The sequence below is a fragment of the Blennius ocellaris genome, assembly GCF_963422515.1.
Source record: "Blennius ocellaris genome assembly, chromosome: 15".
Lineage (NCBI taxonomy): Eukaryota > Metazoa > Chordata > Actinopteri > Blenniiformes > Blenniidae > Blennius > Blennius ocellaris.
In genome coordinates this window covers 2,436,509-2,453,165 of record NC_137664.1, presented here as the reverse complement: position 1 = coordinate 2,453,165, position 16,657 = coordinate 2,436,509, and the positions used below count along the sequence as shown (strand labels likewise).

General features: G+C 39.7%; 1 protein-coding gene across 1 annotated transcript in view; it reads left to right on the top strand.

Moving 5' to 3' along the window:
• The window catches only part of rasgrf2a (Ras protein-specific guanine nucleotide-releasing factor 2a), a gene marked incomplete at both ends in the record, with an annotated part of 35,190 nt that overhangs the window by 8,387 nt on the left and 10,146 nt on the right, over window positions 1-16,657 (top strand). Inside the window, 15 exons of the mRNA XM_080509992.1 lie at window positions 2,052-2,158; window positions 4,768-4,915; window positions 6,388-6,477; window positions 7,645-7,898; window positions 7,987-8,066; window positions 8,463-8,656; window positions 9,553-9,662; window positions 9,864-9,982; window positions 10,079-10,242; window positions 11,609-11,675; window positions 11,773-11,909; window positions 11,995-12,077; window positions 13,726-13,974; window positions 15,661-15,753; window positions 15,833-16,344. Of these exons, the coding sequence (XP_080366118.1) occupies window positions 2,052-2,158; window positions 4,768-4,915; window positions 6,388-6,477; window positions 7,645-7,898; window positions 7,987-8,066; window positions 8,463-8,656; window positions 9,553-9,662; window positions 9,864-9,982; window positions 10,079-10,242; window positions 11,609-11,675; window positions 11,773-11,909; window positions 11,995-12,077; window positions 13,726-13,974; window positions 15,661-15,753; window positions 15,833-16,344 (2,407 nt within the window). The remainder of the gene's footprint in view (window positions 1-2,051; window positions 2,159-4,767; window positions 4,916-6,387; window positions 6,478-7,644; window positions 7,899-7,986; window positions 8,067-8,462; window positions 8,657-9,552; window positions 9,663-9,863; window positions 9,983-10,078; window positions 10,243-11,608; window positions 11,676-11,772; window positions 11,910-11,994; window positions 12,078-13,725; window positions 13,975-15,660; window positions 15,754-15,832; window positions 16,345-16,657) is intronic.

Sequence of the window (16,657 nt, the reverse complement as noted above, 5' to 3'; positions counted from 1 at the left end):
TTTTTTTTTTTTTTTTAAGATTTTTCAATTCGCACTTGCTGAAAGCTGCGGTCGTTATGTTATTTATTGCTTTGCTCCGTCTCGGTGTACAAACGCATGGGGTCCTAAAGGGGCTCATGACACCATCTTGTGGTCGGGAGCGGTATTATGAGGCTGAGCAACCTGAAGATATTTAACTAAGATGTTCGAAATTTTGAAGTATGCCACACAGTTTTAATCACCGTGGAAGTACCGAGGCGGGGGGGGGAGGGGGGAGGGGGTATACCGCCGCCATCTATTCAACTTTGTTTACTCAAATCTCTTTCCTTTCATAACTCTGACACAATTTTACACTTTTTCATTTCCTTTTCTGGGCTATTTTTATCACCCCAGATTAGCATCCAGCCACATATTATATCATTTCTGACCCCAAACACATCTTCTTTTTTTCTTTTCTTTTTTTTTGCCTCGCATGCGGATTATCTGAGTACTCGTACACATGCCTTTTGAATTCATCACAAAAAACTATCACCCTATCACAAAAAACAATAACAACAAAAGGCTCTCTAGATAATGTCACAATGTTTTGAGCTAATATTAATATTTTTACAATACACATTCAATATATAGTTTATACATGCACATTAAACATACATATATACACATATATACATCAATCTACATGGCATGTGCATAATACTAGTGAATCTTGAACCACATTTACAAATATTAATGATATACTATTTATATTTCATCAATTACATTCTAAATACAAACTATAGTGTGGCAATCTTTAAGTTAAACTCCATTACAGTATATATCTTTTATTATGTTAAGTATTAATATACCTTCGACCATTATATTCATATTCTATATTATTGCTGTCCGAGGTAAAATTATTGCTCTTCTTTCTTATACTTACAAATGATAGATGATTTAAGAAGCTTTTTAAACTGGTTCAGTTCCACAATTTAACCCCTGCTATTGTTGCACTATAAGATCTTATTTGCATGGTTGTCTGATATTATACAGAAAGCGGTGGAGCCCAAAAATGGAGCCACAAAAAAAAGTGACAATTCAGTTATATTCACCACGTGGAACAAAATACACATCCAGATGTGTGAGCGAGCAACCACGCTGTTTACGGTCTTATCTCGCTCGGGTGACGATCTCTGTATTGACATCACTGCAAGAAGTGCAAAAAAAAATCACTTATTGATGCGCGTTTGAACCGATCCGATGAATAAGTCAGGCTGCTGCGTGTAAAAGTGTATTTAAAATGTATGAACGATAAATAAAGCATCTTAAAGGAAGCGGATTGCGGTCGAATGTAATGTCGATACCTGAGTAGTTTCTCTCCAGTGCAGCTTTTTTCCTCCTATGTATATTCTGGGGAAATGGACAGACGTCAAAACAGCCTATTTATGGTATACGATTTCGTGTTTTGTCCCGTTTAAGAGCTGCTCAAGCCGACGTTTGACGTTAAAATGATGGGATTATGGCTGATCACTAAAGCTCGGAACATTTCTGTTTCTAATTACCCGTCAACTAAATCATTTTTCTATCAATTCCAGTTGACGAGTCTAAAAATGAAAAACACTCAAACCAGGCAAATGTACAATTTTTTTTTTTGTATGTAAAAATGTGATTTTCTTTTTTTCTTTTTTCTTTTTTTTTTTAGGTGTTTGACTGCTCATAAGACTTTTATATCAAAATTTACAGCTCATACCCTCTGTGACCACTAGATGTCACTGTATGACAACAGAAAACTGCTACAGCCACAGTAAAAACCTCCTTTTTGACGATATTTGACGAAATGTCTCCAAAACGGACATGGGGGGGGGGGGCGGATTAATTAAGAACACCTCAAAAAAATAAAAACATGAATATACATTAATATAAATTAAAATTATATAACATAAAAGGTCAAAAATAACTTCCTTGATAAAGCTACTAATTACCACAGGTTTTGGTGTAATGACTGAATCACACGTAAAGTAATATATATTCAAGCTGTAGAAGATATTGAGCTCTTGTATTGTTTTTTTTTCTCTCTCTCTCCTGGAACGCAGCACTACTTCCTGGTGGTTTTCGGCCACGATGGACAGAAACCCCTGGAGCTGCGGACAGAAGAGGAGCTGGACTGTAACGAGTGGGTGGAGTTCATCCAGCAGGCCAGGTGACGCACGGAAAAGTGAAATACTCGACGTCGCGGCGGCTTTGAAACCCGGGTTTCGGGGCATTTTTTGTCATTCGTTTCCACATTTAACAAGTTAAAAAAAAAAAGAAGAAAAAAAGCAGCCGCACACGGAGAGAAGTGTAGAAAAGGAGGTGGAGGTGATGTAACCGGCGCGGCGATACGGCACCGGGGTGACCTACATGTGAAGTCGCTGCGAGCACAAACACACAAACACACAAACACTTGCTGGGACGTCAAACCCAAGTGGAAATAACAGGAGGCGGATTTGTCAGGCGAAGCACTTTCAAACTCCGAGCATTCAGTTATTCAACATCTCTCTCTTTCTGATCTTAGTAGAAAATTACCGCGTTGACATAAAAAAACCAAAAATAAACCAGAGTGGACAAAATGCATCACACGCACATCATATTTTTATTGTCATTCGACCTTTTTCTTAGTTTTTGTTCCACATCTATTTCCTGAAACTGTCATTTCATCCATGAAAATAGATATAGAACCTCCAGTTCGCTTTAGCTTTAATTGAAGCAACTACTGTTATTGTTGTTGTTATTATTATTATTATTTTTATTATTATTATCTGAACTCTACCGAGCAAGAAATGCTGGAGTCACCATGATGTTTCCGCTTGTTTCTGAAAAGTTTCCTGCTGAAAACACTGCAGTTTGCAGATCTTTCCACTAGTGTTTTTTTTTCTTTTTCATTTGTTTTCAGAGCTGTAATTCTAACAAATTCTCTGAATCCTCTGTTGTTGCTTACTTACCTCTACATGAGCAGGAAAACTCTTATACGACCGTCGCGTTCATGTGCGGACCTGCATGATGTAGTACATATGCCAGGCCTGCAGGGGGTGCTGTAACTATGCCACAGACATGCACAAATGGAGAAAACACACCGCATGAGAAAATCCAACATGTCTTATTAAAGCGACGGGGCGAACAGCGATGACGTCATTGTTTTTTTTTTTTTAAACAACTAAAACTAAAAAATGACGATCGGACAAAAACGCTAGAGTTAAATGAAGCGGTGGCGGCGGCGTGTGGGCGTGGCCTTCGTCAAGGCCTTCACTTCCTGTTGATATATAACAATGCAGAGGTCTGGGAGCTTTTCACGTCGCGTTTGCATGTTTTCGTGTCGGGTTCCTCCCACCGTCTTAAAACGTGCGTTTAGAATGCTAACCGCTAACTGTGAATATAAACACCAGTGTCTCATCTTTTTTTTTTTTTTTATCCTGTGATGGAACCTTTAATCATCCAGGATCAGATCCAGGACTCCAGGGGCTAAAAATTTCAACCCTGTGAATTTTTTTTTTTTTTTTTTGCACAATCCCACTGAATTAAACTTAACAGAAGCAGGTGAACAGAAACGCTGACGGAGGGAGATGAAACCCTGAAATGACGGCGCTCTTGTGTGAAATAATCTAGGACAGTAGAACTCCATCGGACCGGAACGACGTCGACATGCGGAGCGTGAACAGACGAGTTCATGGAGACATTCTGATTGTAGCACGACCGTTATTATAAGAACAGCAGGTAACAATTGAAATGTCTCCAGAAAGCTTTGTTTATTTATTTATTTATTTATTTATTTATTTTATACATTTGTTTAGTTATGATTTATTTATTTATGCATTTATTTATTGAATGATTGATTGATTTATTTATTCATTTATTTTATTTATTTATCAATTATTTGTATTTATTTATTCATGTGTTTATTTTATTTATTTATCAATTTATTTATTCATTTATTTTATTTATTTATCAATTTATTTTATTTATTTATTTATTTATTTATTTCAAGGTTAAATGTTTCCATGCAATCAATCGTCAATTTTCCATAAATTAGCCGCTGCATTTCGATGAATAATATGATGAAAGTGATTTGTCGTTCAGCCTAAAATACTCGGTATTGAAAAGTATTTTAACATTGAGTTTTTACTAAATCCCCCCCCCAAATTTTTTTTATGTAATTTCAGTTATTAATTATAGATTTCCTTTGCTTAGAAGCCTCTTATTACTCTATTTCTTCCCCTCCACTTTGATTTTTATAGATTTTTTTCTCGTAACAAACACAACATGATGGAATTAAAGATAGAAGGACGAACAAAGTTGAATCTACATCCTTTTTTTTTGTACGTCCTTTCTTAGATTCATCTTCTATATTGATCGATCTTTCAATTCTAAAGCTACACAAATAAAATACTATATAACTTTCATCTTAAAATACAAACATTAGAAATGATCCTTCTCTTTTTTTCTTTTTTTTTAGGGGAAATAAAGTAAATGCAGAACATGATATCAGAAAACATGACAATAAAGCTATTTGGCAAAATGAGGAAATACATAAATACGGAGAGTTTGTTTTTCTCCTTTTCCAAAATGTGCTTTTTTGACGCCGTTGTAGAGAAAGTGATTCTCGGCATTCCGGGGATTTATAATTTCATTAGTTTAACGTCAAATCGACGCGTTGAAAAGCCAAATTCTACACGTTTGAAACCTGGACACGGAACCCTGGTCCACAACTCGCTGGCAGCAGACACACACGGTTTTAACCGCCGCTGTCTCCTCGCCCCCTTCGCCCCCCCCCAGCTACTCGGACGTCATCGTGGAGCGCGAGATCCTGATGCAGAAGTACATCCACCTGGTGCAGATCATGGAGACGGAGAAGGTCGCCGCCAATCAGCTGCGCACTCAGCTGGAGGACCAGGACACCGAGATCGAGAGGCTGAAGGCCGAGGTTGCGGTCCACACACACACACACACACACACACACACACACACACGTTTGTTTGTTTTTTGGCCTCGTCTTGCTCATTCTCTCGCTTTTACACAACCTCAAATATTGTCACTTTCACCTCTAAATGGTGACCAATTTATAAGGTCTATTAATGAGCAATGAGAAAAAACTGTTTGGGCCAATCCCAATTCTCCCCCTTAGCCCTTCATCTTACCCCTTCCCCTTTGAAATGAGCGTTCACGAGAGTCTGAGGGGTGTCCCATTTCACTACTGTGCCGAGGCGGAGGGATGAGAAGAAGGGCTATTCACCCCTCGAGACGAAGCGCTTACAGACGCACACTTTATACAGAGGGGTAGGAGGACATGGTGCCAAAGGACTCGCATTTCACATATATACGCTTCTAAAGTTCTATAAACCTGTTGTGTTTTATACTAATAAGAACGGCAGTAACGCTGCCGTCTGCCGTATGGAGCTTCCGTGTGTATTTGTTTGGTAGAGACCGTGTTTATAACATTTCATTATTACACTGTAGAGTTCCAAAGTCTTCTAATAGGGGTGTTTTGAAAACGGGGACCCCCGAGCAAACAAGTAAGCTCCTCCGCTTTCACACGGTGAATGAGGAAATATTTCTGAAGTCCAAACACGGCGCAAAAACTGAAGTAATCCACGTCTCCGTCTATTTCTTCGCCTTGATGTGGGAAAGGCGGAAAACGAAACAAAGCAGCCAAGCTACTGCAACACGTTGAATTTGGGACGGCATGACGACGCTCCTGCTGGAAAATCAACAAACATCCGAGGTTCAGCTCTGCTGATATAACGGCGCCGTATTATGACATCATAACTGTGAGACGGAGCGAGAGGGGGAGGGGCGTCCCACATCTAAGGGCTGAAACTTGCCTTTGCCCTCATTTTGGAGGGGAAGGCGGAGGGCTAAGGGGTAGGGGTAGGGGTACAAAATTGAATTGGGATTGGGCCTTGTTCTTTCCTCAAAAAGAGCTTCAGATATTGTCAAACAGGTTCGTGAGCAGAAAATACTCACTAATGTGAGAAGTAATACGTGCAGATTGCCACAACAGAATTTGAAAAGAAAAAGATAAAACGGTTTTAAACGTCATCATACATCACGTGGTAACATGAGTCATATTTTATTTTCGCAACTCTTTTATCTTTATATATAAAACAGTAAAATCTCAACCAGAAAACTCAACAACTATATTAAAAGTCGTTTCGTTGCCATGATTGTACTCGTATAAGTTTGTATATGTGTTCAGTGTGTTCGCTCATGATTTGTCAATCTAAATGGATACATCTGGAATGGTCAATAGCCTAAAAAAAAATATTTTTTTATTCCTTCATACATTAACTTCACAGTGACTTAATGTAAGAGATTTTGATTCCGTGTTATTTTCTTTCATTCGTTCGCGTGGCGGCGGTTCGATTGCCGTGGGGGTTTTTTTTTGTGCGTTTGCAGATTGTCGTGTTGAACAAAACCAAGGAGAGGATGCGGCCGTGCCAGAACAACCAGGAGGAGGAGGACCCGGACATCAAGAAGATCAAGAAGGTGAACGTTTATTTATAATATAAATATAAATATATATGTATATATAATTTAAAAAACAAAAAAAAACTCCATAAAAGTGTTGCACAGGGTATGTGTGCAATTTACCGATGCCCCTAAATGCCTCACGCAGAGTAAATAATAAGGGACAAAATTACAGATGTCCTTAAACACCTCGTACAGAGTTTGCATATAATGTACAAGTGCTTCAATTTACAGATGTATTTAAATGCCTCACACCTATAGATGTATAGGTGTGCAAATTTACTTTACCATAAACACCTCATATCAAGTTTTTATATATAGATGCTTCACTTTACTGATGTCCCTAAACACCTCATATACAGTTTTTATATATAGATGCTTCAAATTACTGATGTCCCTAAACACCTCATATACAGTTTTTATATATAGATGCTTCAAATTACTGATGTCCCTAAACACCTCACAATAGTTTTTATATGTAGATGTTTACATTTACTGATGTCCCTAAACACCTCATTCAGTTTATATATATATAGATACTTCAATTTACTGATGTCCTAAAACGCCTCATGTACAGTTTTTATATATAGATTGACTGATGCCCCTGAACGCCTCATACACAGTTTTTATATATAGATGCTTCAATTTACTGATGTCCCTAAACGCCTCATATACAGTTTTTATATATACAGATTGACTGATGCCCCTGAACGCCTCATATACAATTTTTATATATAGATTGACTGATTCCCCTAAACGCCTCATACAGTTTTTATATATAAATGCTTCAATTTACTGATGCCCCTGAATGCCTCATATACAATTTTTATATATAGATTGACTGATGCCCCTGAACACCTCATATACAATTTTTATATATAGATTGACTGATGCCCCTGAACGCCTCATATACAATTTTTATATATAGATTGACTGATGCCCCTGAACGCCTCATATACAATTTTTATATATAGATTGACGGATTCCCCTAAACGCCTCATACACAGTTTTTAGATATAGATGCTTCAAATTACTGATGCTGATGAACGCCTCGTATACAGTTTTTATATATAGATTGACTGATGCCCATGAACGCCTCATATACAGTTTTTATATATAGATTGACTGATGCCCCTGAACGCCTCGTGTAGAGTTTTTATATATAGATTGACTGATGCCCCGCAGGTGCAAAGCTTCATGCGCGGCTGGCTCTGCCGGAGGAAGTGGAAGCTCATCGTCCAGGACTACATCTGCTCGCCGCACGCCGAGAGCATGAGGAAGAGGAACCAGATCGTCTTCACCATGGTGGAGGCGGAGACGGAGTACGTCCACCAGCTGTCCATCCTGGTCAACTGCTTCCTGCGGCCGCTCCGCATGGCCGCCAGCTCCAAGAAGCCGCCCATCAGCCACGATGACGTCAGCAGCGTCTTCCTCAACAGGTCCCCCCCCACCGAACGGGCAGATTACGGGAGATTTTAAAAACAAAAATAAGAAAAAAAAATTTAAATGATTTGTTGTGTCCCACAGCGAGACGATCATGTTCCTCCATGAGATCTTCCACCAGGGGCTGAACGCTCGTATCGCCAACTGGCCCACTCTGGTTCTGGGTGAGTGCAGCAACGTGGTCATCGAATCCAAATTGTTGAAAAAAAAATTCACGCGATAAACTTTCTTCATTTTGCAAACTTTTATGTAATAAATTCCCCCAACATTTTTTGGGAAAAAATGTTCATGCCATTCGAAATGTCTATTTTTTACGACACCTGAAAATCCACTTAAAATGAGGAAATTACTAAGTTTAGACTAAATATTCTACACTGCTGCTTTTAGAATCACAAGGCGTGAAAGTAACTGATTACAAGTACTGACATTACTGTCATTAAGTAGTGTTTTTGTCTATATTTTTCAGGTACGCAATTGTATATATATATGTGTATATGTATATATAACTTTTTTTTTTTGGTATGATCATTCCTCTTTAAACCTGCCGGTGCTTCTTTCAGCCGACCTGTTCGACATCCTGCTGCCGATGCTGAACATTTACCAGGAGTTTGTCCGGAACCACCAGTACAGCCTGCAGGTTCTGGCCAACTGCAAGCAGAACCGGGACTTCGACAAGCTGCTCAAGCAGTACGAGTCCAACGCCGCCTGCGAGGGCCGCATGCTGGAGACCTTCCTCACCTACCCCATGTTCCAGGTGCTGCACGCTCGTTTTTTTTTGTTTTGGTTTTTTTGAAGTGTCACGATATGTGATGTTTCTGAAAATGAGTGGGACATTTTTAAAGCAGAAGTGGCCCCAGTCATTTTCCCAAGTTTTATTTGCCAATATTTAAATGTTCTATTTAATGTGCTGTTAATTACATTTGTTGGGGGGTTAAACACACACTCACACATATTTTTAATATTACTGTATATAATTTTTTTTAAATAGTTATCAGTAAAACTATCTGGAAATTTACATTAAAGATCACCCAGTAGATGTCTTCTTTCACACCAGAATACACCTATTATATATACGTGTGTGTGTGTATATATATATATAATTTTTTTCTTATTATTATATATGTTTAAAACTATCTGAAAATTTACATTAAAGTAACACAGCATATTTATTAGCTCTGACTTTTTTTCACACCAGAATACACTGTTAAAAATAAATAAATTAATAATAAAAAATAATATATATGTATTTATTTACTTATTTATTTATTTTTATTATTTTTTTAACTCCCCTGAGCTTGATTTTTCTTCTTTCTTTCTTTCTTTCTTTTTTCCGGAGTATCTCAAGGAAAATGACTGGGGCCACTTCTATTTTTCAATCATTTTCAGAAACAGTTGCCATTGTTGTTGTTTTATTTTTTTAAATTTAATCAATTGCAGCTCAGTTTAGCACAGCGACTTCTCGATACTTTCTACACCCGTAACAAGGAGCTCATCTTTTAGCGTCCATCTTTTTTTTTTTTTTAAACACCTGAAACAATATGGACACCGTACGAGGTTTTCCTCTGGGTTCTGATGTGCTCTTCTTCTTCTTATTATTATTATTATTATTATTAGTATTTGTTGTACAAATCTTGTTTGTGTCTGTCTCAGATACCGCGCTACATCATCACGCTCCACGAGCTGCTAGCGCACACGCCTCACGAGCACGTGGAGCGCAAGAGTTTGGAGTTCGCCAAATCCAAACTGGAGGAACTCTCCAAGTAAGTGCACTTTGCAAAAGGTACCATTTTCAATAACTTGTTGTAGTTATGGACGTCAATGAAGTCAGTCCTTGGAATTTTCCCTATAAGAAGCGTGTATAATGTAGAACAGTATAGGTCCTAAGACAGAACCCTGTGGAATTTTTTTTTTTTTTTTTTTTGGCCATTTATTGAAAATGTTCTGCCACTATTGTCCGCCAGGATGATGCACGATGAGGTGAGCGACACGGAGAACATCAGGAAGAACCTGGCCATCGAGCGGATGATCGTGGAGGGCTGCGACATCCTGCTGGACACCAGTCAGACCTTCGTCCGCCAAGGTGCGTCCGTCCGTCCATCAAATCGGTTCCGACGTTCCACCCCTCCCTCACTCCCTCGTCGTCTGTCTCTTTGTTGTTGTTGTTTATCCCGGGCAGGCTCCCTCGTCCAGCTGCCCTCCAGCAGCGAGCGAGGTGTGCTGAGCAAGGTGCGCCTGGGCTCGCTGTCGCTGAGGAAGGAAGGCGAGCGCCAGTGTTTCCTCTTCACCAAACACTTCCTCATCTGCACGCGAACGTCCGGAGGGAAACTCCACCTCCTCAAGGTGAGCCTCAAGTGGCTGTTACTTACCTCTGGTGCCCTCCAGTGGACATAGCTATCATGGCAGAGACAATGGGGGGGGGGTCCATCCTATGCTCGTGTGGGGTAATAATGTGGGTGATACTACGGTGGCCCTGAAGTGCAAACCACAACAACAAATCACTAAACACAACTGCAAATTGAAAAAAACAACTGCAAATTCAAAAACACAACTGCAAATTCAAAAACACAACAGCAAATCATTAAACACAACAACAAATTCAAAAACACAACAGCAAATTGCAACAAACAACTGCAAATCGAAAAACACAACTGCAAATTGAAAAAAACAACTGCAAATTCAAAAACACAACTGAAAATTGAAACAAACAACTGCAAATCTAAAAACACAACTGCAAATTCAAAAAAACAACTGCAAATTCAAAAACACAACTGCAAATTCAAAAACACAACTGCAAATTCAAAAACACAACTGCAGATTGAAAAAACAACTGCAGATTGAAAAAACAACTGCAAATTGAAAAACACAACAGCAAATTCCAAAACACAACTGCAAATTCCAAAAAAACAACAGCAAATTGAAAAACACAACAGCAAATTGAAAAAAAACAACTGCAAATTCAAAAAAACAACTGCAAATTCAAAAACACAACTGCAAATTCAAAAAAACAACGGCAAATTCAAAAACACAACTGCAGATTGAAAAAACAACTGCAAATTCAAAAATACAACTGCAAATTGAAAAACACAACTGCAAATTCAAAAAAACAACTGCAAATTGAAAAAACAACAGCAAATTGAAAAACCAACTGCAAATTGAAAAAAACAACTGCAAATTGAAAAAACAACTGCAAATTGAAAAAAACAACTGCAAATTGAAAAAAACAACTGCAAATTGAAAAAACAACTGCAGATTGAAAAAAACAACAGCAAATTGAAAAAAACAACTGCAAATTGAAAAACACAACATAAATGAAAAAAACACAAAGACGGTAACTTAAACAGAAAAGGAAGGTACCAGTTGGCAGCGAGAGATTAGCGCTGATTGGCGTGTCTTGTTTTGGTTGATGTCAGTGTTCCTGGAGGCGGGGCTTCTCCAGCTCTGTGCCGCGTCAGCACGGTGGTGCCCCGTCATCAAATTGAATCAACGCGTTTGAGCTCCCCCACCAGTGAGAACAGAGAAACGTCGCTGTGAACTCAAGCTTGAGGGAATCAATGGAAAAAAAAACCCACTTTGGGGATGTATATGAACCCCAAATAGCACTTTTATGATGTTTAAAGCACAGAAAAGTCGATTTAGTGCAATACGGGTGCTTTAAGTCGATATGCAGGTCATGATACGAACGTGTTTATTTCTATCCGCCGACCAGCAAGGAGGGACGTTGTCCCTGATCGAGTGCACCCTGATCGAGGAGCTGGACGTCAACGACGAAGACTGTGAGTATCCTGGCATGTCCCTCGCCCCTCCCTTCCGTCCCGCCCGTACGTCCTCCGGCCCCCCGTGACCCGTTTGCTCTCCGCCGCCGTTCCCCAGACAACGCGGCCGGTCAAGGCTTCAACCACCTGCAGTTCAAGGTCGTGGTGGAGCCCCCCGACGGCCAGGCCTTCTCCGTCGTCCTCTTGGCGCCGTCCCGCCAGGAAAAAGCCGCCTGGACCAGCGACATCAGTCAGGTGAGGAGGAGGAGGAGGAGGAGGAGGGCGGGACGGGTTTGTTGACGAGTCGTCCAGACGGTGACTCGGCGGTTTGTCGTTCCAGTGCATCGACAACATCCGCTGCAACGGCCTGATGACCAGCGTGTTCGAGGAAAACTCCAAGGTGTCTGTGCCTCACATGATCAAGTAAGAGGAAGTGGGTGAACGAGGCGACGCAGAGACTTTAAAATAAACATGAACAATAGCGAGGAGACGGGACATCCGAGTGGACAGACGACCACGTCGGGTTGTTGTTACTGCCACCGTCAAAATAAAAGCACCAAGTCCCAGGAGAACGTGGAGTCATGACACCACGGGGGAAACTTTGTTCTGATTGGCTCTACTGAGCATGTGCAGAACAAGTATTTACTACGGCCATAGTGCATTGTATTTGGAAATTTAAAAAAGAAAAAAAAAAAAGACAAGAATGTCTTGGGATTTTATAAATTTGTGTTTTTGCCGGGGAAAAGTGTGCGCAAGAACATTTTCAATGATTTTGGGGGAAATTTTAAAGTTATAATGTAGAAACAGTCTGAAAATGTAAAAGCAGAAACATAATGAAAAAGCATAAAACTCCTAGTTTGAGTTTTATCGAATTTAAATTGTTTTTTTTTTATTATTATTATTATTGGAACCGCTTGACAATAAATACTCTTTCATCTTAACATTAGAAGTAATCCTTCTTTTTTTATATAAAATAAAATAAGTAAAGCAAATACAGAACACGCACAACAAGTTTGAGTTTTATTTAATAAAAAATCAATTCTAATTTGTTTGGAACCACTTTCTTAAAGTACCGACATTAGAAGTGATTTGTTTAAAAAAAAAAAACAACTAATAAATATAGGAATAAAGCAAATACAGAACATGCACAACAAGTTTGAGTTTTATTTAATGAAAAACATTTTTTTAACCACTTTCATCTTCAAATACCAACATAAGAAGTGATTTTTTTTTCTTTAATAAAATAAAATGCATAAAGCAAATGGAGAACATGCACAACAAGTTTGAGTTTTATTTAATAATTGTTTTTTCTAATTTATTTGGAACCACTTTCTTAAAATACCGACATCAGAAGTGATCCTTCCTTTGTTTGAAAAAATAAATAAAAATATGAATAAAGCAAATACAGAACATGCACAAGTTTGAGTTTTATTTAATACATTTTCACATTTTTTTAACCACTTTCATCTTAAAATACCGACAATAGAAGTGATTTTTTTCTTTAATAAAATAAAATGCATAAAGCAAATGGAGAACATGCATATCAAGTTTGAGTTTTATTTAATAGTTTTATCTAATTTATTTGGAACCACTTTCTTAAAATACCGACATCAGAATTGATCCTTCCTTTGTTTGAAAAAATAAATAAAAATACGAATAAAGCAAATGCGGAACATGCACAACAGGTTTGAGTTGTTTAATTAAAAAAAAAAATTTTCTTTATTTAGAACCACTTTCATCTTAAAATAACATTAAAAACGATCCTTCCTTTGTTTAAAAAAAATAAAAATATGAATAAAGCAAATACAGAACATGCACAACAAGTTTGAGTTATTTAATTTAAAAAATATTTTCTTTATTTAGAACCACTTTCATTTTAAAATAACATTAAAAGCGATCCTTCCTTTTTAAAAAAAAAATAAAATGACTAAAGCAAATGCACAAGTTTTGACTTTGTGTGTTCAAATGCTCAAAGACAGTTTATTTCCAGTCTTATTTCAAGTTAACTTGTGAACAACTTTGCCAATATTTTCTGCTCTGCAAGAAAAACCGTCGTCCTCTTCGTCTGCAGGTCGGACGCCCGGCTGCACAAAGACGACGTGGACATCTGCTTCAGCAAGACGCTCAACTCCTGCAAAGTCCCGCAGATCCGGTACGCCAGCGTGGAGCGCCTCCTGGAGCGTCTGACCGACCTGCGCTTCCTCTCCATAGACTTCCTCAACACCTTCCTCCACACCTACCGCATCTTCACCACGGCCGCCGTGGTCATCGACAAGCTGGCCGACATCTACAAGAAGCCGTTCACCTCCATCCCCGTGAGGTAGGAGCGCCCTGGGAGTTGAAAATAACTAAACTCCTCAGCGACGGGGGCCTTCGCTTCAAGTCTCCTGTCTGTCAACCTTCTTCACAAATCTGGGGGAAAAAAATGGCTTCGCATCCGTCTGTTTCATCGGCGCTGAAAAAAAATGTGTATTAACGGGGAACTCGGGCTGCACTAGCGGAGAATGTTAAGGCCATTGAAGAGACGAAATTGATTAAAAAACAAAAAAAACTCATACGCTTCTGAAAAAAAGTCAAAAATCAAAGTTGAGATTTGTTTTTTTTTCTGAGAAATTGTTTTTTTAACAAATGTTTCCACGTTGTAACCCAAAAAAATTTTTTTTACCTCGGAAAAAAAACCTCGACTTTGATTTTCAACTTTTTTCTGAAGTTTTTTCTTCTTTTCTTTTTTTTTTTACCTCATTTTTTTATTATTATTATTCAATCGCCACAATACTCTCCCGTACTACACAAATCAAGCAGAGTAAATAAACTAGAATTTACTTTTAACTCCAGTTGGAGGACAGACGAAATACCGTATTTCCCAGACAATAATTTATTTTTTTAATTTATTTTTTCTTTATAGATGTTTGACTGCTCCTTGAACTTGTATAGAGAAGTGAATTTTTACCTTTTACATATACAAATACATAGAATCATGGACCACTAGATGTTGCCGTGTGACAGCAAATTAATACCACAGTACCGTAAAGTCTCTAATATAAATAAATACTGCTGTATTTGACTGACAGAGCAAGAAGAATGTCTTCAAAGAGAAAAAAATAATACACTGTACAAAAAGGGCAGTGTACATACAAGATATAAATACTAAATTTGATTTATAAAATTACTTGCTGCAATATGGAAGAATGTTAAGGCCATTGAAGAAATGAAATTGGAGGTTTATAAAAAACTGAAACTCATACGCTTCAGAAGTCAAAAATCAAAATCGAGGATTTTTTTTTATTTTACAGAGAATTTTTTTTAACAAATGTCTCCACATTGTATAAAAAAACACTTTTTTACCTCTGAAAAAAAAATTTACTTTGATTTTCAACTTTTTTCTGAAGCACATGAGGTTTTTTTCTTCTTTTCCTTTTTTTTTTTTTTATTCAATCGCCACAATACTCTCTCATACTACACAATTTGATTTATAAAATTACTTTAATTTGTTTTGATTACTCGTCCATGTACGTACAGCAAGTATATTTTCCTTGATGGGAAATCTTAAAATAAGATTTTTTTTTTTTCAACCTTGATTTAAGATGATTTTTTTAAAAACAAGTCAAATTCTCTTGTTTAAAAAATAATATTTTAAATCTTGACAAGTGCGAAATAACTTGCAGTGTATATGCAGCAAAAAAAGTGTCCAGAGTGGAAACTGTTACTAAAACAAGTTAAAAATCTGAGAAAGTAAATTCATATTAAGCAGCCGATGGACCCAGTTGATCTGGACATGAACGTCTTTTATCTTTTCCTCTTTGTGACACATTTGAAAGAGGAGTTCGACCTCTATTCCAGGAAATACGGTAAATCAGGAGTCAAACCTGTTGGTTTTTCCTAAGATTGTCTCTCGTCACACGTTCACTCCGGCGAGTCGTCGCCTCCCTTCCCCCCTCATGGCTGCTTCTCATTCCACCCTCATCTTCCTCTCATCCTCCTCTCATCACCGCCGCCGCCGCCTCAGGATCGAGCAGCATTCATGTGACCGTCTGTCCATCATGTCCCTCTGTCCCGACTACAGTCTGAAGATCACCCAGCTGGCGCTGGACCAGTCCAAGTAATGAGCCCGGCTGCTGATTCTCCCCTCTTTGTTTGCGCCAGAGCGTCAGGTCGTGTCGTCTTCCTCCCCCCCTCAGGTCCCTGGAGCTCTTCTTCGCCACCAACCAGGGCGCCTGGGGCGCCGACCCGCTCAACAACAAGTCCCCCCGCCTGTGCCGCAAGTTCTCCTCGCCGCCGCCGCTCTCCATCCCGTCCCGCACCTCCTCCCCGGTCCACTGCCGCAAGCTGTCCCTCAGCTCGCCCGTGGGCGTGAAGACGGGCGCCCTGGACCTGTCCGCCACGCCGTCCTCCTCCGCCGCCAGCTCGCCCACCTCCACCCACTGCCCCTCCATCTCGTCCCCGCCCCCCGGCGCCACCAGGCCGCTGTCCGCGGGCTTCTCCTCGCCGCCGCCCACCGCCACGCGCTCGCCCAGCCTCCCCCAGGCCTCGGGGGTGAGCTCGCCGCCCCCCGGCTCCACCAGGGCGCCGCTGGACCTGAGCCGCGGGCCCGGCTCGCCCGAGCCCGGCACGGCCGCCGGCGAGGACGTCAGCGGCGAGCTGCCTCGCCTCGACGCCTTCTGCGGGAAGCTGAGGAGAAGCATCCGCCGCGGTGAGTCGTCCCGCTGCCGCCGCCGCCGCCGCCGCCGCACAAGCAGAGTGATGCATATTGTGTCTGTTGTCCCGGCGATCGTGGAGTTCGTTGTACTTCGGTTGAAAGTCTTCGCCACAACTTTATACTTGGAATCTGTTTGTTTAATGAAACACAGCAGGTCAATGACAAGTTCTTGTTTTTAGTAATGAAAATGTAGGGGGGGGTTTTTTGTAGTCGTTTCGTGCTGTCGAGGTCGTGTGTCAGTGAGCAAGTGCAACTTGGCAATACCTGGTTGCCGTGGAAACATGGAACTCCCAGTGTCGTCACGGAA